This window comes from Panicum virgatum, chromosome 9N (genome assembly GCF_016808335.1).
Source record: "Panicum virgatum strain AP13 chromosome 9N, P.virgatum_v5, whole genome shotgun sequence".
NCBI classification, from domain to species: domain Eukaryota; kingdom Viridiplantae; phylum Streptophyta; class Magnoliopsida; order Poales; family Poaceae; genus Panicum; species Panicum virgatum.
In genome coordinates, this window is record NC_053153.1 from 65,691 (window position 1) to 79,998 (window position 14,308).

The following is a 14,308-nucleotide window of genomic DNA, read 5'->3' on the forward strand; positions in this document are numbered from 1 at the left end:
AAGAAAATTAAGTAACTAGCACACATTAAGTTGATAAAATCATTCTAACCATCTTTTCCTCCATTCCATGCGCAAGCCTTTTCTTTAAAATTGCAATTTCTTACTGAAGTTCATCTTTATCCTTCTTGTTTTCAATATCTAGATGCTCCATCTTTTTTCTTAAGATTTCAAGGTCACTCTTGTGACCATTCTCCTCCTGCAAAATCGTAAGGATGAGCACCTATTCTCATATTTGAATTGAAAGAGAAGATATGGTTTGAATTGCAATAACTTACCAGCAAAAACTCTATTGCTGGTAGCTGGAGTGATTTGCTCAACTCACTTGTGGATGGATTATTTGCAGCTGCAATCACCTGCAACCAAATGTGTCAATTCTCCATTGGTTTTCTCAACAAGAGGGAGCAAGCATATGAAAGACTAAAAGGACAACAAGCAAAGCAATTTATTCATACCAAGGTATCCACTTCCTCTTGTAGTACTTTGGTGATTGCAGCATTCGTGCCTATCATCATCAACTTTTGACCCTGTAGAATACATTTTGCATTAAGTCATAATTTTAAAATAAAACATAGAAATAGCATCTCATATACTTGCAAATAGCATAGAAAATCAGTCTCACATCTTTCACCCCCAAATCAGACCAATTCCCATTGTCCTGTATTATAAAGTAGAATAGTGTTATAAAAGTAGATAAGAGATTACAATATAATAGTGTTATAAGTAGCTTCAGTGCATATATATACCAACTATACCAACTATATAAGCTCACCTCCAATGTTCCACCCTTGCCAATGATCTTTTGGCATTCAGGTGGTACCCCCGTAAGTGTGTACATCTGACTCTTGAAAACAATTGGTGGCTGGCTAGTGTCAATCTCCATGCCTGCAAAAATAATCATCATTCAAAAAGTATTTCCTTATACTATGGAAGCAAGAAGTTTATTCATGCCTGCAAAGGCTACTTGTTTATAGTAGTTGCACGATAAATTATATACTTAGGTAAAGATGTGTAGTTGTGTACTGCTGTGCACATGCCACATCAATGGCCAAAATGCCTAAAAGCTGTGCTGACAATGGATGCAAGGGGAAAGACCCTCCTAAGGAGAAAGGAGGACTGGGAATCAAGAAAATTAGGTTGCAAAATGAAGCTCTGCTACTCAAGCACCTAGATTCTATAACAGGAAAGATGTGCCATGGGTTAATCTAGTATGACACACATAATACAAAGAGGGGTAGGTGCCACATGAGACAGCAACAAGATGCTAGCCAAATGTAATGTAGGTGATCGGCAAATGGTTATGTTATGGCATGACATATGGAACAACCACAATTTACATAAGGAGCTACCAAGGTTATACTCATATGCCAAGAATATCAAAGTCTCGGTGGCAGCATACATGGCAAACACAGACACAGCTGTCAACTTCTAAGAGTCCTAAAAAAAAAGTACGAGGCACGGAATCTCACCATTTGCCGTGGCTGTGAATCCTAAGTGCTGTGGAGGTGGAGTACTTGCAGGAGGAGGAAGGTTCGGACCCTGTATTTTTATAAAAACAAAAAAAATATAAGTAAAGTCAATGCAAATAAATAAATAGATAATAATTAAAATACTATACCTCAATGTCCAATTTTTGGTCTTCTTCTTTGAGTATCTTGTCTAGTTTCATATTTTTCCATTTGTTATGCAATTGTTGGCTGCTATATGCTCTTTGCGTTCTCGCAAAGAGCTCAAGCGCCATATCGTGAACTATGGGATCATCAACCCAATTCTCCTCGCCTCTTTTAAAGCGCACTTCTTTTGTCATACATGTTGCCATATAGATCATCTGAAAGACTTCCATCACTTTCTTCGGCCAATGTGCGGTGGGTTTTGTTCTTCTTCCTGCGTGCCTTTTTTCAGCCTTTAAGCAAAAAAATTTAAGTTAGAAGCTATTCTTGTAGTTTCCCCATTGTATAAGGGGTTCTGTGCATATTTACCCACACCTCGGTCCCCATAATGTATTCATAACAAAAATTAAGATAAACAACAACAAAAAAAATGTGAGACAAAAAGCAACCTCGCGGAGTGCCGCATTATAGGCCTTCTCAATAGAGGATCTTCGGGCTCCCTCTAGCTGAGATGCCAAGAGAGCCTCATCAGGGAGTAGCGCAAAATTGATGGCGTCCTCGTCCTCTTGGGCCGAGCTGGTGCCATCCTTGTGCCACGCGGAGTTTGCTTCTTTCATCATCTTGGCAGCCCTCTCTTGCCACTTCTCCATCATTTTCATTTCGCGCAAACCAGCTTCTTCGATGCTCATTGTTGGCATCCTGTGATTCAAGCCAAGACAAGCAGGCAAAAGGAAATGAATCAGATGGCACTCTTGTAACCTCAGACAATGCTTCATGACCCTCAGAAGCATCAAAAATCCCGGGGTCGGATAAGGATTATCAGTAGCAATAAAAATCGGTCGCTACCAGCAAATCCAAGAATTTTATTTACATCTGACTTCAAACTTGTTGTATCATATGGATACGCCAATAAGGAAAAACTTCAAAGGGTGCATCATTAGGAATTGTGATAACTAGTGCTTATTCCACATTCATAAATAACATTATCATTAGCAGAAATGCATACCATAGAAAATGTTAAGCACTGCGGTGTTCCAGGGTATAACACAAGGTAAATATCAGCTTTCAGGGGTACAACACTTAAGGCATGCGTCATACCTGCAACTAGGCTGAAAAACTTGTGCTGTCATTCTTTCCCTTTCACTGGTTAGACCACCACCAACAAGATTTGCAGGTCCAAATATCAGGGGCTGGTGTTTGTGCCCGTGAGCTTGTGAAACGCTTGCTCTACCTTCAATGACATCTTGAGCAAATGTTGCGCAAGTGATTGGATCAGCTGGTTTGGAATATGCCACACGGTGGCAGCATTATGGTGCCATGCTTCAGCCTTCTTTGTCCGTTCATCAAGCATTTCACGAGCAAATGCATTCCCGTCCTGAAGGAACAGAAATGTTACAGCAGACAATTTTTCTGATTAACAAAATAAGTCTCTGTATATATGCAGAGTCTACTTGAAACAGCCATGCAGATATAGGAAGCCAGAGCACCGTGAGTGAAAGTGGCTGCTTATTGGTAGAAAATCCACTGGATTCTATGAAGTGTCGCTTTTATTTTTTATTTATTAACATGTAGACCGGTTTCTAGGGTTTCACTGGAATCGGTCGTCTCGAGGGATAAGTATCACACTTACATGGTGAAGGGCGGCAAGGTTTTCGAGCAAACCAGCAAAGGATAACCAACGCGCTTATGTGACGAAGAACGACTAGTTTACGAGCAAACTAGCAAAGGCCGTCGAAGCTCTCGCCCGGGAGGGACCCCGTCAGGGTGTGAACGTCGCCGGACGTGTCCTAGGTCGACCAGCGAGCTTAGGACGCCATCAATGGCCGTGGAGATCACGATGGACAGCAAGGGAGATTGGAAAAGACTAGAGTTTAGAGGTAAAAAGTAGATGCATAATGTTTTGTTCGATTTGGTGTGTCTCAATCGGCCATAGTCCTTTATATTTATAGGGTGGGAAGGTCTGTACTCGTGGGAGGTCAAAAATATGTGACAAACCGACCTAGAATCAAATTACAACTCTAATTCGGACTAATATGCTAGCACAGCAGCCAAAACCGGTCAGACCGGTCCCCAAATCCGGTCAGACTTGTTTTGCCCCGATAGGAGAACTTCTTGGCGCCATAACTCCTACACCCAGACTCCGAATTAGGCGATCCATATGTCCGTTTCGATCATCTCGACGAGGGCTTCGTCTTGGCGCATTAAAACCCATGATTTGACCTCATCTTGATGCCTTTTTGTGCCCATCTTTCTCTCATTGATGAAATCATATCCAGAATATCCCAAAACGATCTCCATATCCTGCACAATAGTTATATATGCCAAACTTGCAAAATAATAAGAGTTAATATTGAATTGGCTATTTTGGCCTTTATCTTGCCTACTTCAGGTCATGCCAATTTTGAGTGTCAACATATGCCCCCTGTTTCTTGGTAAAGTTTGCGTACCAAGAAACATCTCTTTTGGCCGAAATCATAGAAGACCGATGACTAATACTAGTACATCATTTATGTTTTTATTCTAAAAACCAATAAAACTTCATCGGCCATGTTACTTGGTACTAACCAGGATAACAATATCATCTTTGTTGTTTTTATTTGCACATGAGTGAGATACAAGCCCGAGTACACACCACCTCGGCTATGAATACTTGATGCAATGGCTAGAACCATCTTCACCACATATGCCTAAATCGACCAAATCATTATGAAAACAATCGGTCTTTGCAATGCTCCTCAACTTAGCATAAAGTAACCCAACATAACACATTCGGCATCTTGATGGCATAACTCATCATCAAAATATAATTGAATGTAAAATGCCAAACTTTTATACAGCTAGAACTCTGTAGATAATCAATAAAAGATTTTCTCCAAACACTAACCTCGGCTGCATTATGATTTTGGGCCACCATAGCCGACTCAGTGTTTTCCACAGAAAAAATTGGTTAAACTGGTTCCACAAGCGGTGAGACCGGTCATGGAATCCGGTCAGACTGGTCTCAAAAATCGATTGGACCCGTTTGTCCAGATAGTGCACCTTGGTATCAACAAACATCGGTTTTTTGATATGAAATTGATCTTTTCTAATCATATAGCCAGATGTTTGATGTGTCAAAATATTTGCTCCGTTATCAACATGTCTAGGTATATGGTAAATGACAAATTCATCAAAGTAAGATATCACATCTAGACATTCTCATGATAATCCTTTTATGATCCAAATAAGCATCAGTTCAGCTTAAGTACTTGCTGCACCTATCAATATTGAATCACCAAACGCTTTTGCCTATTTCACACCTATGGATCACAAGATTTCTAGCTCGAATACAAAACTTCATATTCGGCCTAAATATTGGTGTAAAATGTTTAAACCGGCTATACGTCTCAAAATAGCATCATTTGATGAAACAAAAACAGCACCAGTACCTTGAGAACTCTTTCAAGCCGATCCAAAAAAAGTACCAAATCCATAGGGGAAAAATGCTCATTTTACTAATACGTTGCCCCCCCCCGAGCATTAAAACAATTAAGTGATATCTTATTGGGAAGCTTAACACTTTAGGACGATGATCAAAGACATTCATCGGCCATATGTGTTGCCAAGGACGATACAAATTATCATCCACAGTAAATTTATCCATAAAAATATGTATAGCCAAAATAGTGTAGAGAGACACATCTCCAGGAACTAAATATTTTGGCTTTTGAAATTAATCAATAGGCATAACAATTTGGTGATAACCCTCCTTGATATAAAGACCCAAAACATGGCATCCAAGGATAAAAATAAGAGCATGAGGGATAACCAAACATATTCATGGATGAATTCCAATACACAGGCGTATATGGCATTTGTGAATCAAATGGATGATGTACTGACCAATAATTTTGATGATTCGGTGCAAACCTTATATTTGAAGATCATCTCTTGGACCTTCTATTCTTCTTTAATTGCATTGCACCTTCTATGCAAACATTATCTTCGTCTTGAGTTTGAATGCTTCCTTTAGGAACCCACGCCATGCCCTTTTCTTTCAGCTCCTGGGTACTAAGTCTCTGGAGCTTCTTCTTTTGCCAACCTGATGAGCCGAGTAAATACCTCGGCTGTGCTTGAGCTTTGGACAGCGGCACCTTCTTCTTGATTTTCGGCTCCTTTAACCTCTTTTGCCTAGATTTGGTATTTGGAATATCAACAGCTGAATTTTCCTTTTCATTGCCATTAATAGCCGAAGTCTTTAACACATTAATCGGCTTTTCAGCAATTGTATTCAGATCTGAACTTGTAGCTTTGCGACTATCCTTTTTCACTACATAAATCTGTTTGACAACATTTTTCTTCTCTTGAACTCTAGACCGATACTTTGGCTTAAATCGGTCATTCTCAACGCACGGCTGCCCTGCACATGATGGTTCTCTTGGTGCTGCATACTCTACATGATATGGTCTAAAATATGAAGGAGTATGTGCCCATGGATCATCCCATCCCCATGATGAATGGTGATGAAAACTAGCGGGATGCAGAGCGTTTGGAATTGGCATCGATGGCCCCGAAGGAGAATATGGTGCTGCTGAATGAAAGTTTTTCCTTTGCCAATTCCAACTCCCAAAATTATGCTTAGGAGGTAATCTTGATGATTTAACATCATTTGACCGATTAGCACGTTTGGCATCATTCTCTTTTAGGTATTTAGCCAGAAGTTCATCAAAATTGAGCTTCAGTTTCTTGCCCTTGTGCTTATTATGATCTTTAGCTCCATTTATTTTAAGACGCACTGATTTCAATATTTCTGGGCGTCCCTAATCAGAACCGGTCTGACTAGTTTGAGCAACCGGTCTGACCTATTTGGTACCGGTCTGACCGGTTGAGCAAACCGGTCTGACCTGTCTTGTCAGCACAGCAGGAGTAATCGGTTCTTGTTCCGATTGTGAAGAACCTGTTTGCCCCCCCCCCCAATATTTTCCATATTTTTATTAAGCTCATCGTCCTTCGAAACATCTTCAATTTGGACGATGTCTTCTATATCACTTGAGGGCTTAGAATCTTCCTCCTCACCAATATTTTTCTTGTTACATGGACTGGCCAATTTTGTAACTTCTTATCATCAAGACCAATTGATTTCAATTGGTCATTCTCTTGTTCATGAGCAAATTTCAATCGTCCGGAGTTAATGGCCGATTGTATAATTTGGCGAAACATATTGCAATTCTGAATACTGTGATCAAATGAATTATGCAATTGCAATAATCTCGCTCCTTTGCATCAAGAGATGACAGCAAGACTTTGTGACCAAAAGGTTTAATAAAATTCTTCTCCAGCAATATATCAAATAAATCATCACACAAAGTCAAATCGAAGGTATATTTTATTTTCTCTAACCGGCGCTTTTGTGGAGAAGGTTTTAAGGCTGAGCAAACGAATGGTTCAGATTTCTCATTAATCCATTCGGCTATACCTTTACTTGTGCTTCCCACATCCAATACTTTAGAGCTTATCACTATATCATTATCGGATTTCACAATGCTTTTCGGTTTTGGTTTCTTGTTTTTAATCCCAGAATGACCACAAGTAAACCATGTAGAGAAAAATTTTGGCAACGATGACGGAGCGAGTCTAAATGCCAAAATATTACTATTATCAGCCTTTCTAATTTTCACAATGCACTGGCCGACACTATCTGAAATTATTTTGTTGCTAGCAAGTAAATTACCTTCCTCAATCGATCTTCTAGGATTATTCACAATCATATCTCTAGTAGATGTATCGACTGAAATCATATGATCTGATCTGGAATTGGGTAAATTACTTGAAAAGCGTACCTTGTCAAATATGCGGGAGAGGCGAGGAACCTCTATGTGGATGATATCATGCCTTTCCTCCCGATGACCACCCGCAGCACTTCCTGCAGGAACCCAGTCTGACCGGTTGTTCTAGTGCAACTAGACAACTCTGAATGTTGGCCTGTCAATACCTTGTCATTGCTCCTGAGATAATGGTCTCTAGTATCTTGATGTATATCACCGACCGAACTCCGTTGAGTCATAATTTGTTGCTCACTATTGCACTTGACAAGGCTACTTACAGATATGGGTCTTTTAGCTTCCGAAAAGTCAAGCATAGCTGTTTTATTGAATTTGGCAGTTTTTTGTACGGCTAGACTTTTCTCTTTCAATACAATAGATTCGGGACGATCTTTATTCAATTCGGTTCTCACCATAACCGAATTGCTACCCATATCGGAATTATTCTTTCTTCCACTATCAACCGATGATGTAACCGGCTTTGTAGCTGCAAATCTCATTTCCTTGAATATATCGTCAATGGATGGTAATTCCATTACTTGAACAAATCCTTGCCCTGTTTCTTGGAAACAAGATTTATACAATCTTATTTGTGTTTCTGCAAATTTGCTAAGCTTATCCTCAATTTTTTTATCCTTGTTAAATCTTTTAATCACATCATTCTTAAGCTCAGCATTTTCTGCATCCCACAAAGTATTTGGCTTTTGCAATATAGTAGAAACACTGTTCGGTGCAACCTTTTGTGCAAAATCACAAGCATGAACTTTCGGTAACGAAGAATAAGTAGTACCAAAACTATGTGATGATGCATGAGATGAAACACATGAAAAATTAATCTGTCGAGATGAATGTGATCTTACTGAATTCTCATTAATTCGTCTATAAGTATTGGAAACATCTGGAACCGAAGTATGAGTATTAGCATTTGTATATGGTGCTGAATTTATACATGCATCTTCCACTCTAGCATATAATGGTTGAGAATAATTGGCCGGACATCTAAAATCAGCATGGCCAATTTTCTCATTCATCGGCATGCTTTGAGTCAAATATTCTAAATTGGTTGCCGATGAATAAGCGTATGAAACACCTTGCTGAAAAGTATTAAAATCATTAGCACATGATGTCTCATAAAGATTGGCCGAACTCACTATATTAGTTTGGCCTTGATAATTGTTCATCGGCATGTGAACTTGTTCTGCTGCCGATGTATGAAAATATGTATGTTGTATGTTGCTAGTAGCATCAAAATTCAGATTATGCATATTATTTGGCATGGGCTGTTGCAAGCAATTTTCAGAATTATAAGCAGCATAATTAAAACCATCTGAATAATTACTAGCCGATGCAATATGTATACCACTATTATGACTAGCAACATCAACATGAGAATTTATGGTACTAGCAAAATAATCAGTAGAAATATATGATGTACTTGCATGTTGTACCTCAGGCGTGGTGTAGTAATATTATTGTGGTGCACATGAATAACCCGCCATGTATACTTCTTAGTAGGTCTTGATGCTTCTGGTCTTATAATCAATAAATCCAGATATATTTGGTAATCCAAGCAATCAATAACCAACACTTTGTCTTTTCTTTTGATCTTTGATATGTAGCAGCAAGCAAAGTAGAGTGCAATCGGCTATGTAATACCACAATTATATTTGCAATCGGTCTAAAGAGACCAGATGCAATAACAAGGGTGAACCAAAATAGTAGATCAATTAACACAGGGCTAGGGTACAAAATTTCGATTGCTTCAATAACCAGAATTATCGTCCCCAGCGGAGTCGCCAAAATGTGTTGACACAAATCTCGGTCAACACACGAGAGCACTCGAACGTGAGAGTCGCAAACGGACCGAATAGCCGTGGGGCTACGTAGACCGGTCAGACCAGTTGAGTAAACCGGTCAGACCGGTTTCTAGGGTTTCGCTAGAATCGGTCGTCTCGAGGGATAAGTATCACACTTACGCGGTGAAGAGCAGCAAGGTTTACGAGCAAACCAGCAAAGGATAACCAACGCGCTTACGTGACGAAGAACGACTAGATTACGAGCAAACTAGCAAAGGCCGTCGAAGCTCTCGCCCGGGAGGGACCCCGTTAGGATGTGAACGTCGCCGGACGTGACCTAGGTCGACCAGCGAGCTTAGGACGCCATCAATGGCCGTGGAGATCACGATGGACAGCAAGGGAGATTGGAAAAGACTAGAGTTTAGAGGTAAAAAGTAGATGCATAATGTTTTGTTCGGTTGGGTGTGTCTCAATCGGCCATAGCCCTTTATATTTATAGGGTGGAAATGTCTGTACCCGTGGGAGTTCAAAAACATGTGACAAACCGACCTAGAATCAAATTACAACTCTAATTCGGACTAATCTGCTAAAAACCGGTCAGACCAGTCACCAAATCCGGTCAGACCGGACTCCTCGTGCTGCACAATAGCCAAAACCGGTCAGACCGGTCCCCAAATCCGGTTAGACCAGTTTTGCCTAGATAGGCGAACTTCCTGGCGCCATAACTCCTACACACGGACTCCAAATTAGGCGATCCATATGTCCATTTCGATCGTCTCGACGAGGGCTTCGTCTTGGTGCATTAAAACCCATGATTTGACCTCATCTTGATGTCTTTTTGTGCCTATCTTTGTCTCATTGATGAAATCATATCCAGAATATCCCAAAACGATCTCCATATCCTGCACAATGGTCATATATGCCAAATTTGCAAAATAATAAGAGTTAATATTGAATTGGCTATTTTGGCATTTATCTTGCCTACTTCAGGTCATGCCAATTTTGAGTGTCTAACACCTCACATGCAGCAAGAATGCAATCCTTTTGTGAAGATGCGGAGGAGTAGAACTCCAGTCTAGGCGCTGAAGCAAAAGTCACAAGGAATATTAGATAATGCAGGAAGCCAGGAACAAAAACAGAGTAAAATATAAATCATGAGACACCTTCAACTTCAAGCATATGAGAAAAAATACATTAGTCAAAAGCATATAGCATACCTCCAGAAAAGCTTTCACAATAATTCCAGCTGCTGAGCAGTCAAAAACATAAATGGAAGGTGTCTTTAACCATGAATCAAGATCAGTAATCGGAAATGGAATATACTGTGTATAACTCTGCAACAAAATGCAAAGTAGATCATTTCGTCAGAGACACCTATGATAAGTATACGCAGAAGCAAAACAGAGCCTTAACAATATTTACCTTGTTAAACACCCAAATCTCACCATTAGCCGTAGGCTTTGGTACACCATGTCCATTATAATGGAAAAGGACTCTCTCTGATCTGGCATACTTGCGGCAAGTATTGCAAAGTTTTTCAACTTCCTCCACTGTAGGATCCAGCTGAAGCTTGTAACGAGCCTGCACATGTCAGAATTTAGGACATGCAGTTGCAAATAGTGATTACCAAAATACCACAAAGTCAAACACATAGGTAATTTTGACACCTTAGGTTGCCAGCGCTCATACTTGAGTGCAATGTTTCGCCAATATTTTCTAGGGCTTTAGGAGGTGCCATAGAAAATGGATCTGAAAAGGAAGAATGAAAATCTATTTACAGATTTCAAGGCTACTGCATGAGTGCAATAACACAAAATGAAATACCATGGTTGTCTAAATTCTAAAATCCAGTCAGTTTTCCATTTTCTTGGCAAATAGTCATCAAAAGGATTAAGAAATAAGTTCATACGTTCCACTACCAAGAACTGCAGTATCTTACACTACAGTTTTAGTTCCTGTGCAATCATATGCCAGTTATAAAATCTATATCCAAAAGTGGGATAGATGCGTAAAATCATCTAAGAACCATGGAGCAAAATAATCTCATTTCCAATACACGATATTTCAAAACTTTATTTTGAGAACAGTAGTTGCAAGGAAGTTTCTATCTTGCAAATTCTTCTCCCATTGGCATTCAGAAATGCAAAAGGTAAAAATAAAAGACATTACCACTCAAATGATGAAAAGAAGTTCACTAATTTGCAAGCAATATTCATACAAAAAGCTTTATTCCACAAGCATCAAAGAGGAACCAGATTTATCAAAAGCATATAACTTCTCAGCTAGTAATTAGAAATCTGAAAAAGTGCACTCAGCTAAACATTTACCTATCCAGCACTCCATTCTTGCACAAGGGGAAATTTTAATTACATCGGGCGGATCAACACTACTGTTTAAACATAATACAAGGGCAACACATCCAGTCTTCATCTGCACTAGCAAATCCATCATTAGTAAATAACTAAATATGTAAAAGGAGATGTGCATGACTTATAAAAAAAATTTACAGAGAACCATCCAAGGGCCAGATGTGAGAAAACAAATATATTAGCTAAGTTCCGTGATGACTATACCAATAATGCATGGTGCAGACCAATACTCCAACCAAAGTACATGAGCAATCAGAACAGCAAATAGAAGAAATAAATAGAACTTTTGAACCGTAGGCCAATTCACACAACATTTATAGCTCAGCAAATTTATGCAATGTGCAGACTGTACAATTGTGCATTCATCTTTTTACAAAGCTCAACAATGGATTGTAGTTCTCCTGGTTGCAAGACTAAGACCAGTAGTGATCATAACATCACTCAATCCATGAGTTTCCAAGGTTTCATTACATCTTACTATCAGAGAGCAGCTGTCAAATCATGTTCCGTAATAGATACGGTCAAAAGATGTTGAGATGCAGGTACTACAGCCACTTCACCTCACAAGCAGCTGCCCCTAATTTCCATTTCTTAGTACAATCAAGCTAACTACACTGGTAAGAGGCAACCCTATGAATCACCCCTGAGCCCAAGCGCGCCAAATCCAGTGAATAATTGAGTAACAGCAGAAGCAATAGAAACAGCAGCTACACGCAGCACATCGATTACCCGGTCCTTTGACCGCCATCTGGAGACGGGGCCGCTGGAGGATGGCCCGGCTGCGGCGGCCGTAGCCTCGTCGATCCCCTCGTGGCGCTGCTCGCACAGCACCACCACCTGGGGCAGGTACGCCACGGGCGCCGGCTTCTCCACATCGGCGGCCTCAAGCCCATTCCTGGACTTGGGCCCGTTCACAACGGGGAGGTCATCCGGGACGTGGCTGTGGTGGTGATTCGGCAGCGGCACCGGCACTGGCGAGGACGACGAGTGGCCGAGCCTGGACGGCATAACATCTCCCCCTGCCATCGATGCTTGCGGCCTCAACTTCTCTTCCCTCCACCTCCTCCTCACCCCGCAGCCATCCCGAGGTCGCCGAGCTTACATCGATCGAATCCGCACGGTGCGACGAATCCGGCGGGGGAAGCCAGGCCAGTGGAGGGAGGGGTTTAGGGATGCGGCAGGTAGGAGAGAGAAAGGGGGAGGAGGGGAGAGTAGACAAGTGAAGCGGCAGGGAGGGAGACGAGAGACGAGGACTCCGAGGAAAGAGACTGAAGGGCAAATATAATTTTCTTTTACTAGTTTTGGGGGCAGTGGTCCTGGTCCGAGGGCATGAGATGCGCGTGCTCCTCCTCCTCTCCTCCTTTACTTCCTCCCATTTTATTGTCTACGGGAACATATAGGTAAAGAATCAAGAAAACTAAATTAGTAATATTATAGCTATTATGTCACTAAAATAAATTAACAATGGTATTTACACTAGCGTAGTTATTCTATAAAAAATATCCATGGGCAATAATAAAATTAAGTAAATAATTAATGACTTTAGTGGCTATAGATGATCGGAATTGGGCTTTTTGGACCAGGCAGAGTAGATAATTAAGGTGATATGATTTCACCATGGAAGAGAATTAAAAATTAACAACCCTGCATCTTTATAAGATATGCCTGGAAAATACTAGATCGAGAAGGATATACGGTGCTTCTCCAAAACAATTCCTTGCCAATAGACTATACAGTGCTGGCAACTCGCCGCTAAATGAAGAAAAATAATTTTGTAGCACATAGAAAATGCACTACACGCCTGCTGCCAGTAACAATCACCACCAGAGACATAACAGTCCAGTCAGTTGACGACGTGGCCTCCAAACTCCAAAGTCACGCGAAAGTCAGCTTTCAGTATCAGTCAGGCCGACCACTCTCCGTCAGCTTTCACGCACCGACCCTCCGGCCCTCCCCTCCCCGTCGTCGTCGCACAATGCCGTTCCTCCTGCCAAACTCCTCAAACGCCGGCGGCGCAGGATGTCCAGCAGCAGCCCGCGCGACATGGCCGCCGGCGCCGCCTCGCTGGCCGCGTCCACGTGCCCCGGCGACCGCCAAGTTAACAAGCTCACAACCGTGGGTCTGGGTGTGGCTCATCTGACGGGGCTACTGCCGCTCTGCACTGCACCAAGCTTCATATATGCTGACGAGTTGACTATACATACGACTTCAGAAACGAAGCTCGCATTCCTCAGCTACTCTTACAGAGCACAAGTAGAACAGAGAGAACAACACAAGAGACAGAGTTGGAATAAATCAACAGATGGTTCTCAGTATATTTGATTCCGATCCATCCCACTTGCCAGAAGCAGAAGAGATCCAGATGTGTATATATCCAATAATGCAAACCCCCAATTCTGGATTCTGGAGCAAAAACATCCAAGGACGCGGCAGTTCACCTTCAATTTCCAACAATTCTGGAGGACACAGTAGTTCAAACATCCTAGGACACCGCAGTTCATCTTAAGAACACTGCATTTCATGTTCAATTTCTGATTATGGACGCTGCAGTTCATCAACTTCACCATCTTCGATTTGCGGACAGCAGCCAATGGGGCAGGCACCCCCTCGTCAATGAAGTAAATATATAATCCATCCTCCAGGGTACACACAGATACCATCGCAGGCAGGGGGAGCACTGCAACATAAGACCTCAAACCTTCAACAGCTTCCATGTTCCTCTTCCTTAACCCCAC

At 41.2% G+C, this 14,308-nt stretch overlaps 1 protein-coding gene and 1 pseudogene across 9 annotated transcripts; both read right to left on the bottom strand.

Moving 5' to 3' along the window:
* Nucleotides 1-87: 87 nt before the first annotated feature.
* On the bottom strand, nucleotides 88-3,071 carry LOC120692962 (annotated as a pseudogene).
* Nucleotides 3,072-6,579: 3,508 nt separating this feature from the next.
* Nucleotides 6,580-12,858, bottom strand: LOC120689582 (regulatory-associated protein of TOR 2-like). 9 transcript variants are annotated; one of them, XR_005681324.1, is made up of 7 exons: nucleotides 12,504-12,858; nucleotides 12,303-12,452; nucleotides 11,532-11,634; nucleotides 10,872-10,953; nucleotides 10,627-10,785; nucleotides 10,422-10,538; nucleotides 9,668-10,286 (listed from the first exon to the last, which is right to left on the bottom strand). XR_005681324.1 is itself a non-coding variant. In XM_039971889.1 (6 exons), exon 6 carries the CDS (start codon nucleotides 8,683-8,685, stop codon nucleotides 7,459-7,461), a length of 1,227 nt encoding a protein of 408 aa, XP_039827823.1. In that variant the 5' UTR covers nucleotides 8,686-10,106; nucleotides 10,227-10,286; nucleotides 10,422-10,538; nucleotides 10,627-10,785; nucleotides 11,532-11,634; nucleotides 12,303-12,532; the 3' UTR covers nucleotides 6,580-7,458. The 9 variants fall into 9 exon arrangements, 5 of the variants coding, with proteins under 5 accessions (XP_039827823.1, XP_039827822.1, XP_039827820.1 ...); XR_005681323.1 differs by having other exon boundaries at nucleotides 9,668-10,106; nucleotides 10,227-10,286; nucleotides 12,303-12,853; XR_005681322.1 differs by having other exon boundaries at nucleotides 9,668-10,106; nucleotides 10,222-10,286; nucleotides 12,303-12,853.
* Between the last annotated feature and the right edge of the window lie 1,450 nt (nucleotides 12,859-14,308).